This window comes from Arachis ipaensis, chromosome B09 (genome assembly GCF_000816755.2).
Source record: "Arachis ipaensis cultivar K30076 chromosome B09, Araip1.1, whole genome shotgun sequence".
Classification (NCBI taxonomy): Eukaryota; Viridiplantae; Streptophyta; class Magnoliopsida; order Fabales; family Fabaceae; genus Arachis; species Arachis ipaensis.
The window spans coordinates 141290272-141315325 of record NC_029793.2 but is presented as its reverse complement, the minus strand read 5'-3'; the positions used below and the strand labels follow the sequence as shown (position 1 = coordinate 141315325).

Here is a 25054-nt window from a genome sequence, read left to right as displayed (position 1 = left end):
TAGATTAATAAAGATAATATAAAAAAATACTCTATATAAACACCGAACGTACAAATTAAAAAAAAAAGAATTGATATATTTGATAGTTTGTAGTAAAATTATTAAATAAGATGAAATTATATATCTTTCTTAGATATATTATCAAAAGATTTTATTAATTAAATTTTGATATATTTTAACAAGTGTTATTATAAAAAACACCCTTTCATTATTAAAATTGTTGATTTTATATCAAGTAACTTTTTTTATTTGCCAATAAATTATAATTCAAAGGACATAGTTGCGAATTCGAGTCTTTCTATTTTCTAAAAGAAAATTATTTTTTTTTACTTTTTAAATAACCAAAAAGCTTTAAAAGAAAATTAAAAATCAAATTTTGCTCAATTTGAAAAACACACACAACCCTAATTTACGTAAGTGCGAGATTGTGTTTTTGAGAAGAATAAAACCCAACCTTCATCACTCGATAAACCCTTTTATTCCGTTGCCTCTCAGTTTCAGAAAGCGGCCACACACACAACACACAACACAACAACGCAATGGTGAAGAAGAGCAAGAGTATGATTTCCGTGCTTCTATATCGATTCTGAAACTTCCATTTTTGTTTCTCTTCTTTTTAGTTTATGGCTTTTTTGTTGTGGCAGAGAGCAAGAGCAAGAGGATCCCTTTGAAGAAGAAGTACAAGGTCATAAGGAAGGTGAAGGAGCACCACAAGAAGAAGGCAAAGGAAGCTAAAAAGCTTGGCTTGAACAAGAAGAAGAAGGTTGAGAAGGATCCTGGGATTCCCAATGATTGGCCTTTCAAGGAGCAAGAGCTTAAGGCCCTTGAAGCCCGAAGAGCTCGTGCCATTGAAGAATTGGAGCAAAAGAAAGCTGAACGCAAAGAGAGGGTATCGCCCAATTTTCCCTCTTTCGATTGATTGTCTCATCCTCATGAAATTTCCGCTTTTTTTTTCTTAATTTATTAAATTTGTCATTTTTTGGGTACAATTTAAGTCGTGAAGTAGAAATTCTTCTAGATATTACTCAAGTTGAACATTGGAGATGATAACACGGTTTACAGGCTTTATGTATATTCTCAATGGTGAACTCTTATCAATGATGTTGGTAAAAATGTTTGACATAGGCACACGTTTTTTTCTTTAACTTACTTGAACATTGGTTTATACGAATAGTTGAAAACTGATGTGTTTTGTCCAAAGTTTTTAAATTGGTCTTAAATTTGGACTATTCATGATGTTTTGTTATGAACTTGTTATAATCCTTTCTTACTATGGTTAACAATTGTTCAGGCTCGAAAGAGGAAGTTGGGTTTACTAGAAGATGATGGCGTGTCTCAAATGACTGAAACAGAAGGGCAAGCTCAGGCAACGGGTACCGCATCTGGGAAGAACCGAGGTATTTCATTTTGCTCAGCAATTGTTTAACAATTTGGTATTATAGCCTAATATTTGCTCGTTTCCTGTCTTTAACTGCTTTATTAAATTTCATTATTCTGACATGCCCATAATCCTGTACATACACAGATAACGCAGATAAACCCTTCTACAAGGAGTTGGTAAAAGTTGTTGAAGCTTCTGATGTTATTTTAGAAGTCCTTGATGCCCGGGATCCTTTAGGTACTCGCTGCACTAATATGGAAAAGATGGTGATGAGTGCTGGCCCGGATAAGCGCCTAGTGTTACTATTGAATAAAATTGGTAATTTTCTTCTTCCCACCTTCCTCTCCTCATATTAGGAAATGTCGACAAATGAAACAATCCCAATAAGCTTGATGGTAAGACTGGAATCTGTACTTTAAGCAGGACCCAACCATCAACAGTTATACTGATGCTTCTTTGCTAATTTGTGGTGTTTTGGTGTGGTTTAACCATGGTGTCAACCACCATATTATCTCAGATCTTGTTCCCCGAGAAGCAGTTGAGAAGTGGCTTAAGTACCTTAGAGAAGAACTGCCTACTGTGGCCTTCAAGTGCAGCACCCAAGAGCAGAGATCAAAATTAGGGTGGAAGTCATCAAAGGCAGCAAAACCAAGTAATATTTTGCAAACAAGTGATTGTCTTGGAGCTGATACACTCATCAAAGTCTTGAAGAATTACACAAGAAGTCATGAGGTTCTATAACTTAACCAGTGTCTGTTTTCATATAGCTTGTGCCTGTATCCCCTCTTCCCTCCCTATAGGATATGGTGTTTTACCTGCTAATTCTTCTGCTACTTTTTTAAACTTGTGGTAGATTTAAATGGTTTTTGTATCTTCCTGAGTCAGTTTTATTGTTTGCTTTACTTGTAGTACTTATTTATTTGTTGCTTCTTTGCCTTGGCAGATCAAGAAGACTATTACAGTGGGTGTAATTGGGCTGCCTAATGTTGGCAAGAGTAGTCTTATTAATAGCTTGAAGAGAGCTCATGTTGTTAATGTTGGTGCTACTCCTGGATTAACAAGATCGATGCAAGAGGTTCAATTGGACAAAAACATTAAGTTGCTGGACTGTCCTGGTGTTGTCATGCTTAAATCACTAGAAAACGATGCTTCTGTAGCTCTACGGAATTGCAAGAGAATTGAGAAGTTAGATGATCCAATTAGCCCAGGTATGCAAACAGCTTTTTCCTTTTTTCAAGATTTCCCCAGTTTGCTCAATTGATTGATAGAGACATAAGAGTTATAAACATCTGCTACCGATACTATTAGTTAGACCTGACGAATTTGGTGTGCTTGAGCCAAAGTTGAGAGGATGCTTGGTGTGTATTAAGACTTGTCTTAGTGAACCTATTTCTGTTCTTGAACCTACTTTGGTACTAAAAGGTTCAGAATACTGTTTTTTTTTTAATTTATCTTCTACTTTAATCTCTCTGGCATAGTTTCATCGAATAATCTGTTTTATAGACTCAGACCCCATCAAAGAAAATCCCAATATTGACGTTGGAAAGGCATAACCGTGAAATTTTTCAAGTGCTCCATGTGTGATCGCATGGAAAAGTATACACTATTTTCAGAACTGAAAATAGGTGCTTTGTACTAAAAAGATAACATATAAGTATGATAAAATTTCTGTTATCATTCATCAACATCCTTCAGGTTGTGTGCCCAGGTTACCTTCCAAATTTCAAGCAGGGATACTAATTCAGAGTTCTCTTTTTACAGTGAAGGAAATTCTCAATCGCTGTCCCGCCAGACTGATGGTAACTCTTTACAAGATTCCAAGCTTTGATTCTGTAGATGATTTCTTACAGAAGGTTGCTGCAGTTAGGGGCAAGCTTAAGAAGGGTGGAGTAGCAGATGTTGAAGCTGCTGCCAGAATCATTCTCCGAGACTGGAATGAAGGTATGCATATATGGTGCTTCCACACGCACACCAGACGCGCCGAACAAAGGATAATGAAAATATGCGTCATAATGAACTTAAACATTTGGAAACAACTGGTATAAAGTATAAACCAAATTATAAGAAATATCTACTTGTATTTTTCAGGGAAAATTCCATACTATACCATGCCCCCGGTTAGGGACGAAGGAGAAGTTTCAGAAGCCACAATAGTTTCCGAGTTTGCGAAAGAGTTTAATATTGATGAAGTCTACAGCAGTGAAACTTCATTCATTGGAAGCCTTAAATCTGCTGATGACTTCAATCCTGTAGAAGTTCCTTCAAGTGGACCTCTTAAATTCAATGAGAGTACGCCAGAGGTATGTCACTTTCAGAATTTGTTTCCCAATCAATCTGCTCCATTATTTTCAATTCATTTACACAAGAAGGATAAAACTATTCTTCCAATATTGCTTTTACTATTTTCAAAATGGTAAAGTAATTGAAAATGGTTACTTCGTGATGCTTTTGAAGGGAGCTCGATGGTTGGTTTACATTCCTCTTGGTTTTATGGTTAAGATATTTTTTTTCAATATGATTGATCAAATCACTTAGTTATCCTTCACATTTACGCATATTAGGATGGTATGGCACCTGAACCGTCAAATCAAGTTGAACAGGAACCTGAAAACCCTTCTGGGAATGATGTCGATGAAACAATGGAATGTCAAGAAGATGGTAACAAGAACAAGGGAAAATCTGCTGCTGATAGACAGAATGAGAAATTATATGGAGCAGAGGGCATGCTTAATACAAAACTTCAGAGAGCAGAGAAGAAGAGGAGGAAAAAGGCTAACAAAGGCACCTCTGATGCCATGGATGATGATTATGACTTCAAAGTTGATTATTTCAAGAAGGGCACGGCAATGAGCGATGGAGATGATGATGACCAGATTAAGATTGAGGTGCCCATGGCTGGAATTTTGGACAATGAAGGATAAAGTGTATGATGGCTTACAAGCACATTATTTTGTCTTGGAGTTATTGTCATTTTTATACACCGATGACCATGGTCCTGTTAAATTTTGGTCCGCATTTTTGTGATTAATTCATAGGTTAGATTTCTTTCAAGAGCACAAAAAAAGGTTGAGTTAGATTATGAGGGAAAATTGAGCAGCATAACCTGTTTATGTTAAATATGGTTACAAACGCCCAAAGGGTCCTGGGAGGATGTTTAGTGCTCTACAGGTTTCCGATAAATTTCATCTGAATTATTGAAAATTTCTGTTTCTATTAGTGTTTATTTTGTAAAAGGGAAAGATTAGATTAGGTGATTAATAATTTTCCTCTTAATGATTCTTTCCACTAACTTCATATAATTTCAAAATCTCCACAAAACCAGAACAAAATAATATTTTCTAGGGTTCAAAACCCTATTATATCTGGTTAGTGGTTCCTGCGTTGTTGCATGCATGGTTCCGATCCAGAGAAGAGAGATAATTGACAGAATTACGACGATACAACACTTCATGAGTTAGTTGAAAACAATATTATTTGGGATTTTATCATTTATCAATGAAAATCTAATAGTTGTGGGCAATGCAAAATTGCAAATGCCTAACGGGACCCAAATGTCTGACATGTTATTTATGAAGCCTAGGAAGCAAGTATTTTGCTCCTTCTCTTTAACCGCATCCATGCCTCATGAAATTCAAAACTTGAGCTCGTTCGTCATATTTAGAGCCTTCAGGATGAAGATATAAGTGAAGGCATCTTCTTGGAGCTTCTCAAATCTACATCACACACACATGAAAAGCATAAATCAAAATAATCTTTATATATTTACACTCCTAGACAAGAATTTGGTGAGGGAATAAATCCCAGCTTCTTGTAATAATTTTACTAAAAACTAAATCCCAGCTTCCCAAACTACAACCAGAACAATGCGGGCATTGAAGCTAAATCAAATAAAATCCCAAACCACAAAGAATAAATAAATGTAAAACAAAATAAGTGGAAAAAATAAATAAAAAAACTAAAAAACAGCAGTAAGGTTAGAGCTTACCTCCCAGACTTTGAAAAATGGCCAGCACCAAGTTCGCATTTAAAAAGCAGTATGTTATCATCAGTCTTCATATCCCTCATCTTTGCCACGAACTTCGAAGGTTCAGAATACATAACCCGTGGGTCTACAGCATGTACAAGCACAAAATAAAGTCACATGGAATAACAGAGTATAGTTTTCCAGCCAAATCATAAGCAATCGCAAACCCACAAGTATTATTTAGCTTTACATATACGAACATGAACAGATCCCTTTCAAGAATTGGATATGCTTACCATTTAATCCAGCAGTGACAAGAATGTGTGGATAATTCTGTGCCTTCACCTGCGTAAAATGGGTAGGATGAAAATCATGAACAAAGAATTATAAATAATTTCTAGAAGTCTCTTCATGCAGGATACAAAAATAAAATATTGATAGCTAATGAAGGCTACTGTCGATCTGAGTCTAACACAGCCATAAGGTTCTCACATCATCAACGGGGGAATATGACTTCATGTAGAAGTAAAATTCTTCCTTCCTAGGGTCACCCCATTCCTGCAGTAAAACATAAGAGAATGATCAGCTTTACCAAAATGAGAAACAAGAGAGTAAATTATATCATACGATATTCTGGTAATATACTTTCAGCAGAAAAGATAGTGCGTGGACATGCTTAAATAATGAAAATCAAGAATTTGGATAGCACTTACAAAGTAAAGACCCATATAATTAATAATGTCTTAATACACTGATGGAGTGGGGGTTATATGATATCTCTCATTAATATTAATTTGAGATCCCAATATAACAACTAAATAAGCTTCATATATTAAGTGAGATCTTTTATGAGAAATATGTTTAAGCAGTTTTTAAGGACCCAGAAAAATAATATAATACGGTTCATTATCAAGGTTATGCATAAGTCATATTCGGAACACTATTTCTGAGACAAACAAAATGAAGAAAAGATTTACACCCGAGTTGCCTGTCCCATCCCTTGCCACTCCGTTTTTCTGCTACTAAAGCTATGCTTAATAGGCATTTAAAAGAGGCTAACACACACGCAAACTAAAGGGCACACAAGATGATTGAAACAGGAGTTTTAAATACAAAATATTATTGGGATATTAAAAGTGGGAAGAACAAGCTTTTAGAACCGAACAGACCTGTATTCAATCATTTCCAAATGCTGACATGGAATGGCAGGAAAATACAAGAGAGAAAATTACCTCCCATTCTGAAGTGGTGAGAGGAATAGTTGGATCAAGCATAGTTGTCAAAACATCCACAAAAGGTACTCCAGCAACAGCTGCCTTGAATAAATCTGGTCTCATATTAAGAACTGCACCAATTAGCAAACCCCCAGCACTTCTTCCCTCAATGCACAGTCTTTCCTTAGAACAGAATTTGTTCTCAATCAAATATTCAGCACAAGCAATAAAATCAGTGAAAGTGTTCTTTTTCTTCAGAAATTTCCCATTCTCATACCACGGCCTCCCCATTTCTCCACCTCCACGTATATGAGCTATAACATATATAAATCCCCGATCTAACAAAGAAAGCCTTGAAGAACTGAAGCTGGGATCCAAGCAATACTGTTAACGATGAGAGAGAGAATAAATAGAATAAGAAAAAGGGAAGGCTTGAAAACCATATTCGTATTATGTAACTTAGACTCCAAACGACCAAAACTGTAAAATTTGTAACCAAAGGAACAGATCAACTAACAATTTTTTTCCCCCTTGATAAAAGAATAATTAGAAATTACACAAAAATAGGAAGATAAGAGATCCTCTTTACATGAACGAATAAAAAGTAAAAGTGTAAAACAGTCAATGAACTTCCCAATCTCGCAACATATCAAAGTGAACATCAAAAGAACATATTTAGGTTTCACGTAGTAACCCCACCATTGACTATGATATGTGCTTCAGATCTTCGTGACATGAAGATTGGAAGTATTATTTTATAGTTATTAGTTTATATTTTTAAGTGTTAGAATGTTCAGTTTAATTTCATGCTTTTTTATTTTATTTATGTAGTTAGTAGATAGGACTTTATGTTAGTGGGTTTAGGATTTCTTATCTTTAACCTAATATGAGGTGTATAAATGTCTCCTAAACTACTATAGCCGTCAGACAAAAATGAGAGGAGTGAAAATACACTTTGGTTTTGTGATAAAACCATGGTGTCAACAAGTGAAGTTGAGTGAGTCTCTCTTGTTCCATCAGAAATTGGATCAAAGTAGAGTGGTTCCTTTCGCATTCAATTTCAATATATCATTTTTGTTTTCTATTTATCTTGAGTCTTTATCAGACTGTCTGGCATCATCTGCTTCGAAGAAAGCACACAAACAGTAGTGCTTTTAATGCATTAGGCAATATAACATCAAAACATAGAATTCAAAATTGACATTGTTATATGCAATAAAGTGGCAAGTTCTATTCTTCTTTTACCTCATAAGAGCCATAACCATAAAGTAGTAATGGATCAGATCCATCAAGTTTCACAAGGTCTTTTCGATAAACAATTGATATGGGAATCAAAGTTCCATCTGAAGCAGGTGCCCACCTTCTTTCAGTGACATAATGGGTAGAATCAAAACCACCCAAAACCTGAGTAAAATAAATAAACAACGAATAAATAATGGGAGGAAATCAACGCAGGCACAAAGAATAAATAAGCAATGCATAAGAAATAAAGAAAGCATGGTTTACCTTTATAATATGGGAATTATAATATTACCTTAACTAATCTCATCAGTACCTGATACCTTTCAATTTTGAACAGGGTTTTAATGCATGTTAAATTATACCTAGTGTATATCACATTCATTTACCATATAATCCACTCTATTTCTGAAGTTGGAACTTGGAACTAGTTCACACTCTCATAAGAGTAAATACTACATCAAACCCTCTAAAATTATTGGGAAGTCATCCCTCAGTGCAGCTATGTCAGAGAGTTCCGTTCTGTACTTCTGTTCTTCACAATTCAAAGTTCATTCAGAAATTCAAACTTTACCATTCTCTATGATGCTTTCAGCAGCTAGAGGATCTTACAAGGCACTCAAAGAATCACTGATGGAATTATGGATGCTAGTCAAAAGAACAAAACCAAAGTTTTAAACCAAAAAAATAGGATAGATGCATGGGTCATGCATAACATAGCAAAATGCCAAATCTTTTTACAAGATACCAAAAAGAAGCACTTCAGCAATCAAGACATGAAGTATTTCGTTTCTGTAACAGATGATGCCTTAAGACTGAAGTCAGAGACATAACGCAATTGCAAAATCATACAGGCTGAGTACATGATAACTTACGGGATCAATCTTCTTTAAAACTGAAATGCCTGCTTTCATATCATAATCATATACGGACCTAGGAGTCTTCAAGGAGCTATATGAAAACCGCAAGATACTTGATGAGAACTCTGAATATGAAGATTCCACGGAGTATACTGGATCAACAAAGCTAACTGCTTGACCATCTTGAAGGCTTGTTAGTGGTTCACCAGTAGGTGGAAGGCGATAAACTATTATTTTTGGTAGACCATCTTCTCTCTCATATGAAACAAGATTATCACTAAAAAGTTGTATCTCCTGAATTTTTACACTAAAGAAATTCATCATAAGTTTTGGTGAAAGGGAAAGACACAATTTAAGATGATGCAGAAAAGGTGTTACCTTTCCCTGTGGGGAAGAAGAACCGTAGTTGAGGAGGTGTTATCAACAGGACAAGCTACCACCTCAGAATTGAAAAATTGACCACTTCTCCTTTTAATAAAGAAATGATCACCACGATGGCTGACAGTTGTGTCAATACCATCAACACGTGGTGTGAGAACTTTAAGACCCTCTTCAGGTTTGGAAACATCCAGATAAAAATTGAATTTTGTGTTTTTGCTTTCCGATGCAACAAACAAGTATTTCTTGCTTTCAGAAGCATAAAGGTCAAGTGAAAACATATCATCCTTTTCTACGTAAAGACAAGTATCCTTTGATTGATCTTCCCCCAACACATGAAGCCATGCCTGCATCACTAAGACATTAGAATCACAAGCAAATACAATGTACCATTTGCCAAACAATCAATAGCCCAAAACTTATAGACATCTGGTAAGTGGAATGCCATATCGCCTCACCTTATCAGGTCTGAGAATCTCATCCATCGTGATGTAAACCAGAGCATTATCACCAGCCCATTGAAGGTATGGTGTTAGACCAACAAGAGGCTCTCCAATAGGAGCTTGTGTCTCAGCATCAATGACGTAGACAGTATATATTTCGTTTCCTTTGGTGTCTTCAGCATACGCTACCAACTTGCTATTTGGGCTAACCTGAAAAGGAAATAAAGTTTGACACAAAAAAGCAAGAGAGTTCAGAAGTAATGAAACAGACAGAAATAAGCAACAAAAATGCCATAATAAGATATGATCTAACCTTAAAAGCACCAATACTGTAGTAACCGTGTTGTTGTGCCTTGATGTTCTCATCCAAAATAACATGCTCCTGAGGAGCTTCAGGTCCAGTGGGCATGGTATCATACACTGATGGCACCTTTTGGTTTTCAGGTATAAGGCGCCTACAATGTTGAACATACTCCTTCCCTTCCAAAGTTTTATCGTAATAGTAGTAAGGTCCTTTGCGTAAAGGTGCAGAGACATCATCCTCCTTAATCCTCCCTCTTATCTCAGCAAAAAGCTGTTCTTCGAGTTTCTTGGTTCCTAGACGATGAAAAATGTGTACAGTTTTCTCAGATAATTGTTAAGAAATTTCCTTCAAAGGTGTCTTCTTGCATGCACCTAGTGACATAGACATAGCAACAGGATTCCCAAGTCTGCACCCTTGCAGTCATAGTGACTTAACCCCGTTTTGCTGCTATGCTTAACGATGATATGTTTCCTTATATTGAATAAGAAGTGGACAGAGGACTACCTAACACACTGAAACTAGCTTCCCTGCCTCAATCCCCCTCTTGACTGGACGCTACATACAAATGCACAGATGATGCTACAATTTTGGAAAATGTGTACTTAACTGCTACAAATTTCAACCCAACTACATTGCTACTAATTGATACAGAACTACAGGGTTGGAACTTCCGTTGTACATCACATGTCATACTTGATAATTGTTCTGAACTGAAAATTTGAGTCTGTTTATCTAAGTCTTTGTGGCCTAAGACCCACACCCTAAAAATTCGTGAAATACAGCTATAGTTAATAAACAAATGAAGCTATTACCCACCATTATCATCTAAGTTAAGGGCGCATGCTGCTATCAAATAGAGTAGCTCGTGCAATGAAGTAACCAAAATTACAGCAAAAAATCGCGCCAATCTTTTTATCCTTATAGTGAAGTGTAACTATGCAGCGAACTGCGTTTCTTTAAGAAAGATAAACAAATTTCGTCACAATGAAGTAGAATGCGAATAAAGAGGATAAGAAAGTGTGAATTCACACCGGACATGATGGAATCGGTGTATCCATTCTCTTCTTTGAGGTATGAGAGCACTTCGGGATTGGTGCGGGAATCGTCGCGGAGCCAGTAGTAGTTGTCGATCCTGACGTCGCCGAACATCTCCATCTTGTGCTCCACCTTCTTGGCCACCGGAGGAGGCGGAGACTGAGACTGCGACAGCTGCTGAGAGTTCATGGAGTAACCGGAAGAGAGTCGACGGCGCTGGTGGTGGTGGTGAGAGAGTGACGCCGCCGCGGAGGAAGTAAGAGGCGTCTGAAAGGGAAGAGAGGAGGAGAGGACGACGGTTACAGAGAGCGGGATGCACAGAAAGCGAGCAATGCCTAAGCGCAGCAGATTTTCAACAACCATTTCTCGCTATTTTTTAATACTTGGATCTTCCACTAACTTTTTTTCTTTTTTTTTTTTATGTTATATTATATTTTATTATAGAGAAGGATAGGGTGGAATGGAAGCAAAGCATATAAATAAATAAATAAATGGTCTCAGGTTTATCACCATTGCTAAGTTCCCTGCTAAGGATTATGAATTAATCATAAACCTGCCGGTAGGCAATGCACCAAATTATAAATAATTTAATTTATCCTTTAGTTTCTTTTAATAGAAAATATTGGAGAAAACCATTGGTGAAGATGCGTGCTGCAGGTCTGCATTTCCCATTTATATTTTGTTTTTTTCCTAAGACGATGAATGAATGCATTGTCATAACTCATAAGGCATCATCCTTTTTTTTTTATATGCAAGATTATTAACCCTCTTAACTCAATTCATGATTATTATTTTTAATGCACCATTACTTATTATTAGAAAATTTTTATTTATCAAATTCAACTTCTTTCCATCTAAGTAATTTTTTTTATGTGATTAGAGTGGTTAAAAAATTTTTACTAATAATAAATTCAGCAAACAAGACATGATGTAAAAAAACATAAAAATAAAAGAGGCAGAATAGAAAACACATGAAAGAATTGAAAGCTGGGAGCTTAAAGAAAGCAAAACCACTTTAATTATTATTATTGTCTTCATCTTCTCTAAGACTATGTAGAGCATAACCTATCAACACAAAACTTAAATGGTTGTTTGGCTTTAAATAACAAAAAAAAAAAAAAGAAATAATAGTAATAAAAAATAGTAATAATCGGGATGATCAAGTGAAAGCAATCAAGTAATGTAAAGGTTTATTTAAAAGAAACAAACGAAATTAATCTAAAATGAAATGAAAGAGAAAACAATGTAAAATAAATAGGTTGCTAATTTGTTTGCATGGGAGTGGATTTTGTATGGGTGAAGTGTGGCAACATCTAAGTTGGTGTGAGAACACTAAATTTAGTGTGATACAATTAATGTGAAATTAGATCAAGTACCGAATGAAATGCAAACATTCTGTTGGTGTAGGACACCAAACTTAATTCATGAAACACATACACAACCTTAAACAAAGCAAAAAAGAATGATGAAAAGAAAATATCAACCGTTGAGTTGTCTTCCAACAAGCACTTCTTTAATGTCACTAAATTGACGGTTGTTTCTTATTAAGGCGGGAATTGATCATAATACTTCAACTCCTTCCCTTTCAATGTAAATCTCCTCCCTGTGTCTTTATGCATTAGCTCAATATGCTCAAGAGAGATGATTTTGTTCACTGTATATGACAATAATGGATGGTGAGATAGCACCACTTTCTCTCCTAGTAAGAAGTCTTGTAAGAATTTTCTTATTCCTCTATCATCTAGACATTTTCTTCTTGGGAGCCTCCTCTTTATTTAATTATGTATACCCAACACTAAAATTAAGTTTGATTTCTTAGGTTCTTTCTTTAAGTTTGGATCTCTGACTTAAACCTTATTACACTCCTCTTAATCACTTGAATGATACATGGTCTTGAAAACATGAAAAATTAAATGTTCATCATTCACTCTTAACATTAATTCACCTTGTTCAATGTCAATAAAATTTTTTTCAATGGCTAAAAGAGTCTCTCAAAAATAATGGAGATATTCTTATCGTCTTTATGTCAAGAATAATAAAATCTATTAAAAAAAATTTATTTTAATCTAAATATTTTCAACTATTCTATGTGCATGTTTTAGGAATTTATCTGTCATTTATAGAATTATTTTTGTGGATTTTAATTCTTAAATTTATAATTTTTTTTATCATAAATAAAGACATTAAATTGATACTTATCCTCAAATTACATAATACTCTCTTAAAATTGGTGTATGAATTCCTTGATGTGCTACATTCTAGCGAATATATACACGTGCAGAAGAAGGTAAAGATAATATAATGTATTTAATCATACAAATTAATAGGTTATTCATCCTCTTGTACTGTTATATTTTTAATACAAAAACGTCATACTCGTTTTCATGTTACATAGATGTCATGTACATCAGTTAGCTCTGGTTGGAAAATAAGAAAAAACGAAAAAGTTAATTATATAACGTCGATTGACACAAAATATATTAATTCAATGCCTCTAGATACAATGTTTCTATCTATATCTTTTCTTTCAAAACGTACTTAGGCCGGTTAACTCGACAAAGTCGATGGTCAACGTGGTTCTTTGCTTACATTGCTATTCATACCTTGACCCAACACTAAGGCTCAGATCCAAATAAACCTAAGAGTAAAGGACATTTTCGTCCCTGACCTTTTTTTACGGACATTTTCGTCCTCAAGCAATGGAAAATCCTGACCAGTTGAAAAACGTGGACATTTATGTCCCTCCGTTGATTTCAGTCATTTGCACTGGACGGAAAAGGCTAAGGTGGCACAAGTGGCGCTGAGGTGGCACGTAACGGAGGCCAGGTGGCATGGGGCAAAAAGTTAGAGGACATATAAGTCCCTGGAGACGAAAACGACGCAGTTTCGTCTCCTCCCCCAATCTTTGAAATTCGTCTTCCCTAATCCCTCGTTTGCACAGTGACAGCGCAGTGGGTGTTGTGGGGAGTTGTGGCAGAAAGGAAATTCTTCCTTCCATGGAATTTGAAGGGGTATCATCCAGCTGGAGAAGAGGTGGAGGTCAGGTGGGCTCGAGCTCGCGTCCTAAGGAGAAGGACAGCAAACATGGCGTCTCACCAAAGTGCTTCTGTAGAGAAAACGCAGTCCTTTTCATGTCGAAGACACGAAGCAATCCGGACAGATTGTTTCTGGGCTGTCCCTTTTACAAGGTATGGAAACGAAATGTGATGCACGTTTGGTTGAAAATGTGTTAGTGTTACTAATTTTTAGGGTTTGAATTATGTGGGTTGATTTGCTGCAGGCAAAACAACCGTATTGCAAATTTTTTGTGTGACTTGATGAGCACGTTGCTGGACTTGGATTGACAGCAACAAAGTATATGGGAGAGAAGAAATTTGTAGATATAGAAGATTATCACAGGCAGCAGGACATGAAAATGAGGATCAGTTGCTTGGAGAAGAGGATATTAGCTCTAGAGATGAAAAGAAAGCCAATAAGATGGTGTATCTGTGTCATTGTCATTGTGTTGATTTTTGTTGTTCTAAGTTGTAAGAGTTGATAAAGGAATGAAAAAGTGTGTTGTATTGTTGCAGCAATTATAGGTGAATTCAGTGTCATTTATATGAATGATTGTATTGCCATGTACGTGTTGTGTAAGATGCGGAGGAAATTAAAGTTTGTTCCTTAATACATAACATACCATTGCATTAGTGATAAAAAAAAAGTGGTTTAGTTAACATCCGTGTTCATCTGACCCACAAAGGGTGTTCAAAAAGTATGGGACAAAAAGCTAAATTGTTTGTACTACTTGTCAACAACCATTACATAGACAAAAAGTTATCACAAAAGCACTTAATGACAGTAGTCTTCATTCTTTCGAGTCCTTTGTTTTTGGAGAAGTTGGCAAATTTTGGGGTGGAGCTTCTTGATTCGGAGCTGCAGATGGGATGGTAGATGGGGTTGCTGTTGTGTATTAGTGTTGATTGTGGATGCAGCGATTGGAGTCGGCGGCCTGAAGATCTTCTGCTTTGGTCTGAACCTGGACTGTTGTGGGCGAGATGTGTCATTGGCTTTCCCTGGAGGTTTAAATGGACGGCCTATAGTTGGGGCTGGTGGCCTGGTTTGAGTAGCTGTTGGCCCTGGAGGTGAAATGATAAGTGTGGATCTTTTCACCCTTGTTGGAGCTGGTGGCATAGTTGGATTGCTTGGGGCAGGTGATTCCACAACAGTGGGGTTTGGGGAGCTGCCTGGTTGGCTGCTGGATGCATCCTGAAAATATACATGTAAAATGTGAACATAATAGTATTATGAAGACAGATTAGTCCCTAAGCATAGTAGTACTAATACAGAATAGTCCCTAGCCATATCAGTAATCAGACATGGTAGTCCTTAATTATTTCCATACTAAGATAGATTAATTCCTAACCATAATAGTACTAATACGAAATAGCCCCTATAATACAACATTCCACTATAGGGTTCTTACCTCTGAACCTGGAGCAGATTGTGACAGTGGAAGCACAATCAGTGACTGGGAGGAAGTAGCTGCTTTCTTCCTAGGGCGCCTTGTCTTCGGCTTCCAGTTTGGGTGGGAAGGGGCTCCCTTACATGTTTTGTAGTTGTGGCCCTTCTCACCACACTTGCTGCAGGATACAACGAATGACCTTTTCAGTTTTCCTTCTTGCATGAGTGGCTCAGCCGGATCCTTTTGCCTATTATGAACCTTTGGCCGTCCAATTGGCCTTTTGATAATAGGTGGGTCTGGTTTCGAGAACTCCGTTCCAACCCAAAATTCTGGACTTGGAACAGGCTTAATACAGTGTGCATATGTCCTCCTGACGGACTCCATGCATAGCCAATGGTGAACATAGTCATGAGGTGTGTCATGTCTCTTCCTAATGGCAGCAAATGCATGTAAGTAGGGCATGGCTAAGGTAATGCAGCGAAGGTGAGTAATATAACTAAAATAACAGTAAAGGAAAATCAAATCAAAATATCAAAGAAACTGAACCAAGTATTGTACAGGAGTTACCAGTCAGTTGCCATCGATTGCAAGAGCAACTGTGCCTAATGAGGTCCACATCCACCTTAGTTCCTTTCTGAGAAACCTCAAACCTCTTTCGTTCATTGTCACCAACCCATTCAGCCGTCCACTTGGTGCTTAGGTTTAACAGCTTCTCCATCCTCTTTTCCTGAACTGGTGCTAGCCTCCCTGAGTGATTCTCCAAGACCCGTTTATGATTCACCATCCGCCTCATGAGATAGCATCTGATCTCTTCACACATGGTGAGGATAGGCTTGCAGCGGTAGTTAACTATTTTTGCAGTAAAAACCTCACACATATTATTTGTGAGGTTATCCACTTTTGGCCCATGGGAGAAGTAAGCCTTCACCCATGTCTCAGGTTCAAATTTGCTGAGGTACTCCCAGGTACCCTTGTTAACTGTCTTCAACTTCTCCATGCATTCCTTGAATTCAGCAACAGTCGTGCACCTGGCATACTCCCACACAACTTGTCGAATGTACAGATCCTTGTAGCGATTGATGAAGTTTTTTCACATATGCATAACGCAATTGCGGAGCTTAGCGTGTGGCATGACCTCCTTCAACGTAGGCAGCAAACTCTGGCCACAACATAATCAATCACACAGCAATGAAATTAACCAAGTAGGTAGCAATGAATATCATCAACAAATTAGAAATGATCTAAACCAAATGCAGAGCAATGAAAATAACCATAAACTGGTTTTACCTTCTGTTGGTCTGATATGAAGTTCCAACCATGGTTAGCATCGTCTCCTATGTCCCCTTGCAGATTGGTCAGGAACCACTTCCAGGCTTCCTTAGTCTCAGCCCTGACCACTCCATAGGCAACAACATAAAATTTGTTGTTTGCATCCTGAGCAACTGCTGCTAGAAGCCAACCACCATAATATGTTTTCAGAAAGCACCCATCCAAATGTAACAGGGGATGACATCCATCTTTGAAACCTTGTTTGCAGGCATCTAGGCAAATGTATAGTTTATCAAAAATAGGGGGACCATCTGGAATTGGCATGAGCTCAAGCCTGGCTGATGAGTCTGGATTGCTCCTCAGTATTTTCTCACAATAATCCCTGGATCTCTTGTATTGTTCCTTTTCATTTCCTTGGATCTTCTCCCTAGCCTCCTTCACTGCTCTATAAACCATTTTAGGATGGGGACAGAGGGAAAATTCCTCTTTAAGAAAATCAGTAGCCTCCTTTGTATTCATGTGTGGTTGGGTGGACATCCGCTTTTCAATCTTCTTACTTAGCCAGTGTTGATCAGCAGCGTTGCTGCCCAAATCCCTCGCACAAGTGTGTTCTTGATGGTAGGTCTTCACTTGATAACACTGCAGACTTTTGTTGTATGACAAGCGAACCAAGTAAGGACACTCCTTATCCCCACACCCCACTCTCACTCTCTCTTTGTCATTTTTTATCCATTTCACTTCCCGACCCTCAGCAATGAAAGAATCTTTAACTACTTCCTTGAACCTGTCTACAGTGGCAAACCTAGTTCCTAGCTCAAACCTGCCCTCACCATGAGTATACTCATCATTAAACTCTGGAAACTCTTCACCTCTGCCTTCATCATCAGATGATATGGGAGTATGTAAGTCTTCAGACTCATATTCAAACATTATCTCCTCCACCTCCGTTGGGAGCTCACTGACATAAAATCTACCCCGACTGCATAATCTGGCTGGACATCAGGTCCTTGATCCCCTGCTTCACCACGTGCATCAGTCCCATTCTCACTTCCTTCCCCTCTTTCATTAACCCTTGTGCGAAATTGTCTTTTCTTCTTCCCTTGCTTCTTTGGTGTAACTACCTTCTTCCTTGGAGTAATTACCTTCTTCTTCGAAGTGACTACCTTCTTGATCGGCGTAACAACCTTCTTCTTACCTTTGACACCTCTTTTCCTCTTCCCAGTAGTGACCCCACCATTGTTGTCACTCTCACTGCTATCACTCTCAATTCCAGCCGGTGGAGGTTTGTACAAGACGTCCCCCGTGCTCTCGTACCCGTCATCAGATAAAGAGGAAGAATTCAATTCCTCTGCAGTTTCATCCACCTCCCCTGCAGTATCTCTGTCCTGGGCAGCATCCTCAACAACCTCCGGCTCGTCGATAGGATGGTCAAAGTATATATGGAACTCACCTCGCCCTGGGTGCTTCATTAGGTTCTCTCGCATTGCGTTGATCCTTGCATCCCCAGTCAATATGTTCATCCCAGATTCAAATTCAGTGCTTGATGGATCATACCAGTATACTGCCTTGTATGAATGGTAGCCCAAACCCTTAAATAGTGTCACTAGGTCTCCGAAATTAACAAAGTCTAGGTCCATCTCAGGGAACCTCTCCTCCTTTCCATTCTGATAAACCATTTTTTCACCAACTCCTCTTACAAAGTTTCCTCCATGATGAAAGACCGGAACCACAAATACGTCAACCATCTGAAATTAACCAGTGCAGAACTAGGATTAAAAAAGGAAACAACACAACATATGAAAGAAACTACATTTTCCGAACACAATCCCTCCCCCTAATCCTACATAGGACGCAATACACCCCTTTTTCACTTTCTTTCTTACACTGTAAACATGAAAACACATTGCATTCCTAGCTAAGCATCACAATCTTACCTTGTGCCGAAGACAGCAGCCACGACCTCAGACGAAGCTTCTCCTCAGCCTCTGCCACCATCTATCACCCCTGGCCTTTTGCTCTTCTACGTGTTGTATTTTTTGGAGGGAGAAACAGAGACGAAGGAGTTTGATCGTCTTTGGGTTAGGGTTTTCTGTAATTCTCTCACTCAACTATGGGTCTTCTGGGTATTGTATATAGGGATTCAACTGTGTTTCAGGGGGAGGAGACGAAACGGCGTCGTTTTCGTCTCCAGGGACTTATATGTCCTCTAACTTTTTGCCCCATGCCACCTGGCCTCCGTTACGTGCCACCTCAGCGCCACCTGTGCCACCTCAGCCTTTTCCATCCAGTGCAAACGGCTGAAATCAACGGAGGGATATAAATATCCACATTTTTCAACGGTCAGGGGCTTTAATATATTTTTCATTGCTTGAGGACGAAAATTTCCATAAAAAAAGGTCAGGGACGAAAATGTCCTTTACTCTAAACCTAAAAGGCCCAATCCAAAGATTGGCCTTCGTTATCCACCGACCTCCTTATAAGAGGTCGGCTCAAATACAGACTTCACTCTAAAGAAGTCGGGAACGAATGATAGCCGGCAGATAACGCTTATTCAAATAAGTAACTGTCCCTAAAATCTCTCAATCCACTTTCAGGAGCCACATCTCAACTTTTTTAAAATAAAGAAACGGTTATCCACCTTAAAAAGTGGAACTACTTCAACGGTGATTATTGGTTCACCACTATAAATACACTAATACCCCTCAAGTATCTCTAAATTCTAATACTCTCCAAATTTGCTTAACCCTTTGCTGACTTAGACATCGGAGTATCTTTGCAGGTACCACCCCCCATTCTTTCATACACACAAGTCGGATGGCGGCTCCCGGAGGCATACAAGTCGGAGACCACTTCCTTCTGACGTTTGGGCTAACCTTACAAGTCTAGCCCATTAATCTCCAGTTACCCATCGTAACATTAGTGCCGTTGTCGGGGACCTGGAGATCGACCAATGATGGCGGACGATTTCAACGAGGACGGAAACACAGCGTCCGATTCTGAGCAAGAGAATTAGGACGCTGGTAATAACGACAGAGCAATAGTCACTCACCAAGGGGTGACTAACCAGCACAAAGAAGGCTCCTCAGGGGTAAAAGACCCAAAAGAGAACTCCTCTGAGGGACATGAATCAGGCAAAGAAGGACAACCCCATACAACTGATTTCATGGGATTGTTCCATGGCCACCAGGGACGGCTAGAGTAGCTAGAACAGGAATTGGAGCAGCAACGAGAGACAGAAAAGAGCCTAAGAGGAGAGGTCAAATGACGGAAAGAGCTTGAAGAAAAGCTCTCAAGATTAGAATCTGCTCTCCGAGGTAGAAACTCTCGCAGCGACCGTGAAGATTCACCCTTGGGAGGAGAAGATCCTTTCAGTGAGGACATAATGAGGGCAAAAGTTCCAAGAAACTTCAAAAGCCCTGATATGAACCTCTACGATGGAACTACTGACCCAAAACATAACTTAAGCAATTTTAAAAGTCAGATGTATTTGGCCGACCCTTCTGATGCTACTCGCTGTAAGGATTTTCCAACAACCCTGACGAAAGCAGCGATGAAGTGGTTCGATAGCCTCCCCCCAAGGTCGGTCACCAGCTTCGACGACCTCTCACGGAAGTTCATGATGCAATTCTCTATCCAAAAGGATAAAGTAAAGCACGCACCAAGCCTCCTAGGAGTAAAACAGGAGGTCAAAAAATCTCTGAGAGACTACATAGAGAGGTTCAATAAAGCGTGTTTAGAAATCCAAGACCTGCCCACAGAGGCACTGATTATGGGCCTAGTAAATGGACTCTGAGAAGGTCCCTTCTCCCAGTCCATCTCAAAAAGGCACCCGACTTCCTTGAGTGATGTATAGAAGAGAGCTGAAAAGTACATCAACATGGAGGAAAATGGCAGACTACGAGAGCCGAACTGACGACCTGGGCACTCTCACTCATCAAAAGAGAAAGAGAGAGAGCCTAAGAAAAAGGAGGAAATCGGCCCTGAAAGGCCCAGAAGATATCACGCCTATACTCCGCTACGATTTTTCCTAGTTGATGTCTACAGAGAAATTTGTCATACTGAAAGACTACCTCCCCCTAGACCCATCAAAAACAAAAAGGGGGGAAGTCGTAGCGACTATTGTGAGTACCATAAACTGTATGGTCACTCAACAAATGATTGTTACGACCTAAAAAATGTGATAGAAAAGCTAGCCAGAGAAGGTCGGCTTGACATATATCTCATGGAAAGGTCGAACCATCAGGGCAAGAGAAAGCGAGATGACGAGGACCGAAGAGACCTACTACCGTAGACCCCGGAAAGGCATATACATATGATCTCAGGAGGGTTTGCTGGAGGTGGTCTCACAAAGTCATCTCGCAAAAGACACTTAAAGGAAGTCTACCAGGTTGGGGGTGAAACCCCCGACCTTCCAACCATCTCCTTCACTAAAGAATATGGGCAAGGCATCACTCCTGGACATGATGATCCAGTTGTGATAACTATGATCCTTGCCAATGCCCATCTACACAAAACCCTGGTGGATCCGGAAAGCTCGGCCGATATCCTGTTCAAACCAGCGTTTGATAAACTAGGACTGGATGAAACAGAGTTAAGAGCCTACCCCGATACCTTATATGGACTAGGGATGCACCAATAAAACCACTAGGGTTCATATCCCTACATACAACTTTTAGAAAGGGGATGAAATCCAAAACTCTGAGCATCGACTTCATAGTCGTCGATGTGGGTTCAGCCTATAATACTTTAATAGGCAAAACAACCCTAAATCGGCTTGGAGCGGTGGTGTCCATCCCCACCTTTGTATGAAATTCCCAATACCAGACGGAATTGCAACCATCAGGGGAGACCAAAAATTGGCAAGGAAGTGCTACAACGAAAGCCTAAACTTGAGAGGAAAGGGTAAGGAGGTGCACACAATTGAGCTCGGAGGGATCAGAGGTAAGGAAGAGTTGTTACCACAACCCGGAGGAAAAACTGAGGGGATACAGGTCGGAGAAGAGGAAGGAAAAAATACCAACATAGGAGCTAACCTGAAAGAAGACGTGAAGCAGAAGCTTATAAGGCTCCTACGAGAAAATTCCGACCTCTTCGCCTAGAAAGCCTCCGACATGCTGGGAATAGATCCCGAGCTCATGTCACATAGACTGTCAGTATACCCCGGATCGTGACCTGTTCAGTAAAGAAGACGAAATCTTGGACCTAAACGGGCCCAAGTGGTGGAAGTACAAGCCCTCCTAGAAGCCGGCTTCATCGAAGAGGTCAAATATCTGGCATGGCTGGCAAATGTGGTGCTAGTCAAAAAGCAAAACGGCAAGTGGAGGATGTGTGTTGATTATACCGATCTAAACAAGGCATGTCCTAAAGATCCATATCCACTTTCAAACATTGATACCTTAGTAGACTCCAGCTCGGGGTATCAATACTTGTCGTTCATGAACGCATACTCGGGATATAATCAAATTCCAATTTATAAGTCGGATGAAGAAAAGGCATCTTTCATCATGCCAAGAGCAAATTATTGCTATGTGGTCATGCCTTTTGGGTTGAAAAACGCAGGAGCCACATATCAAAGGCTGATGAATAAGGTGTTTGCACCTCACTTTGGGACTCTAATAATGGAAGTCTATGTAGACGACATGCTAGTAAAAACCAAGAATGAGGCCGACCTCTTGACTGACTTTTTGCAAGTCTTCAATACCATTAGGATGCATGGGATGAGGCTGAATCCCGCAAAATCCACCTTTGCGGTGGAGGCAGGAACATTTTTGGGATTCATGCTTACACAAAGGGGAATTGAAGCCAACCCCGACAAGTGCAAAGCAGTCCTAGAAATGAAAAGCCCAACTTGCTTAAGGGAAGTCCAACAGTTGAATGGCCGACTTGCAGCTCTCTCCAGGTTCTTGGCAGGATCAACATTAAGATCCCTACCACTCTTCTCTCTACTAAGAAAAAGATGCCAGTTCGAAAGGACTCCTGAGTGCGAAGATGCATTCTAGGAGTTCAAAAGGTTTTTAAGCCAACCTCCCATTCTGACCCAACCTAAAGTTGGGGAAGAACTCGTCCTGTATTTGTCCGTAGCCGACAAAGCTGTAGCATCAGCTCTAATACGAGAAGACGAGGTCGGGTAGCATTCTATATACTTCACCAGCAAAGTTATGCAAGGCCCTGAATTAAGGTATCAAAAACTTGAAAAGTTTGTGTATGCCTTAATCGTAGCCTCCCGAAGGTTACGGCCTTATTTTCAAGCACACACATTAAGAGTTCAAACAAACCTGCCCATGAAACAAATCCTTCAGAAAACGGATATTACGGGCAGAATGGTTCAATGGGCTATAGAGCTATCCGAGTTCAACCTTAGGTACGAAACTCGGACGACCATTAAAGCTCAATGCCTCACCGACTTCGTGGCAGAATATGGGAGATATACGTGGACGGATCCTCCAATAAAGTCGGAAGCAGTGCAGGCATAATATTAGTCAACCAAGAGGGAACCCAAGTAGAAGTCTCCCTCAAATTTGAATTTTTAGCTTCTAACAATCAGGCAGAGTATGAAGCCTTAATTGCAGGGTTAAAGCTAGCCGAGGAAGTCGGCGCGACCAAAGTAGTCGTGTTCAGCGACTTTCAAGTGGTGACCTCCCAAATAAATGGAGAGTATCAAGCTAAAAACCCCAACATGAAAAGGTACTTAGATAAAACTTTGGAGTATCTTAGGTGATTTACAGAGACCGAGGTCAAACACATAACTCGGGATCTTAATAGCAGAGCAGACGCCCTCTCCAAACTAGCAAGTACCAAGCCAGAAAGAAATAGTAGAAGCCTGATCCAAGAAACTCTCCAAGAACCCTCAGTTACAAAAACAGAGGGCAGGCAAGACATCCTTAAAGTATCCGGTTTGGACCTCGGATGGATGAACCCACTGATCGAATACATGAAATACGACATCCTACCCAAAGAGGAAAAGGAAGCCAAGAAAATCCAGAGGGAAGCACAAAACTACACTCTGGTAAAAAATATCCTCTATAAAAGAGGGATATCCACACCATTGTTAAAGTGTGTCCCGACCTCAAGGACAACAGAAGTCTTAGAAGAGGTCCATAATGGTATCTGTGGGAATCATCTTGGAGCAAGGTCCTTAGCTAGGAAATTCATACAAGACGGGTTCTACTGGCCAACCTTGCAGAAAGATGCCACCGAATTCGCGAAGAAGTGTAGCCATGCCAAATGCATGCAAATTTTCACGTTGCTCCCCCCGAGGAGCTTATTAGCATAACTTCTCCATGGTCTTTTCCAAAATGGGGATTGGACCTATTGGGACTATTTCCCCAAGAGCATGGACAAGTAAAGTATCTAATAGTAGGAGTAGACTACTTCACGAAGTGGATCGAAGCAGAACCATTAGCCACCATCACAGCCCAAAGAAGTCGGAGGTTCCTCTACAAGAATATTATCACAAGGTATGAAGTCCCTCACTCCATTAATACTGATAATGGAACTCAGTTCACCGACTCCACCTTCAGAAACCTGGTAGCCAGTATGAAGATCAAGCATCAGTTCACTTCGATAGAGCACCCGCAAGCAAACGGGCAAGCTGAGGCAGCTAACAAAGTCCTACTGGCTGGGTTGAAGAAAAGGTTACAAGATGCAAAGGGAGCATGGACTAAAGAACTCCCTCAAGTACTATGAGCTTATCGGACTACACCTCAGTCTGCCACAGGAGAAACACCTTTCCGACTTGCTTATGGCATAGAAGCCATGATACTAGTTGAAGTCAATGAGAAAAGCCTAAGGGTGAGCTTCTACGATGAGGTTGGCAACACACAGAGGCACAAAGAGGAGCTCGAGCTACTCCCTGAAGTCTGAGAACGAGCCCAGATAAGAGAAGCAGCGTTAAAACAAAGAATGACAAACAGATACAACAAGAAAGTCATTCGAAGAAGCTTCACCCTAGAAGACTTGGTCTTGATTAGAAATGACATCGGAGTCAACAAGTCAGGAAAAGGAAAGCTCGCTGCTAATTGAAAAGGGCCATATAAAATAAGAAAAATCTTAGGAAAGGGATACTACAAGGTAACTAATGAGCGGATAATTTATACGCTTTTTGACATTGTTTTTAGTATGTTTTTAGTAGGATCTAGTTACTTTTAGGGATGTTTTCATTAGTTTTTATGTTAAATTCACATTTCTTGACTTTACTATAAGTTTGTGTGTTTTTTTGTGATTTCAGGTATTTTCTGGCTGAAATTGAGGGACTTGAGCAAAAATCAGATTCAGATGTTGAAGAAGGACTGCTGATACTGTTGGATTCTGACCTCCCTGCACTCAAAGTGGATTTTCTAGAGCTACAGAACTCGAAATGACGCGCTTCCAATTGCGTTGGAAAGTAGACATCCAGGGCTTTCCAGCAATGTATAATAGTCCATACTTTCCAGCAATTGCGTTCAACGCCAGTTCTCTGCCCAATTCTGGCGTCCAGCGCCAGAAAAGGATCCAAAACCAGAGTTGAACGCCCAAACTGGCACA

General features: G+C 39.4%; 2 protein-coding genes across 2 annotated transcripts; one reads left to right on the top strand and one right to left on the bottom strand.

The window, feature by feature from the left end:
• Positions 399-4599, top strand: LOC107617403 (guanine nucleotide-binding protein-like NSN1). The gene is made up of 9 exons (XM_016319161.2): positions 399-558; positions 645-889; positions 1292-1397; positions 1526-1699; positions 1899-2113; positions 2325-2589; positions 3143-3322; positions 3470-3681; positions 3943-4599. Exons 1-9 carry the CDS (start codon positions 540-542, stop codon positions 4300-4302), a joined length of 1776 nt encoding a protein of 591 aa, XP_016174647.1. The 5' UTR covers positions 399-539; the 3' UTR covers positions 4303-4599.
• On the bottom strand, positions 4799-11316 carry LOC107617402 (protease 2). Its single transcript, XM_016319160.2, has 11 exons — positions 10815-11316; positions 9793-10076; positions 9495-9689; positions 9037-9383; positions 8674-8965; positions 7805-7963; positions 6578-6943; positions 5838-5903; positions 5642-5690; positions 5367-5490; positions 4799-5094 (listed from the first exon to the last, which is right to left on the bottom strand). Exons 1-11 carry the CDS (start codon positions 11179-11181, stop codon positions 5013-5015), a joined length of 2331 nt encoding a protein of 776 aa, XP_016174646.1. The 5' UTR covers positions 11182-11316; the 3' UTR covers positions 4799-5012.

Excerpts from the sequence above, each read along its gene's own strand:
- LOC107617402 (XM_016319160.2), bottom strand. The coding sequence starts at position 11,181 with ATGGTTGTTGAAAATCTGCTGCGCTTAGGCATTGCTCGCTTTCTGTGC. Across the intron at positions 7,964-8,673 it reads TTTTAAAGAAGATTGATCCC|GTTTTGGGTGGTTTTGATTC; the intron begins GTAAGTTATCAT and ends TATTTTACTCAG. Across the intron at positions 5,095-5,366 it reads CATTTTTCAAAGTCTGGGAG|ATTTGAGAAGCTCCAAGAAG; the intron begins GTAAGCTCTAAC and ends TGTGTGATGTAG.
- LOC107617403 (XM_016319161.2), top strand. Across the intron at positions 3,323-3,469 it reads TCTCCGAGACTGGAATGAAG|GGAAAATTCCATACTATACC; the intron begins GTATGCATATAT and ends TGTATTTTTCAG. Across the intron at positions 3,682-3,942 it reads TCAATGAGAGTACGCCAGAG|GATGGTATGGCACCTGAACC; the intron begins GTATGTCACTTT and ends TACGCATATTAG.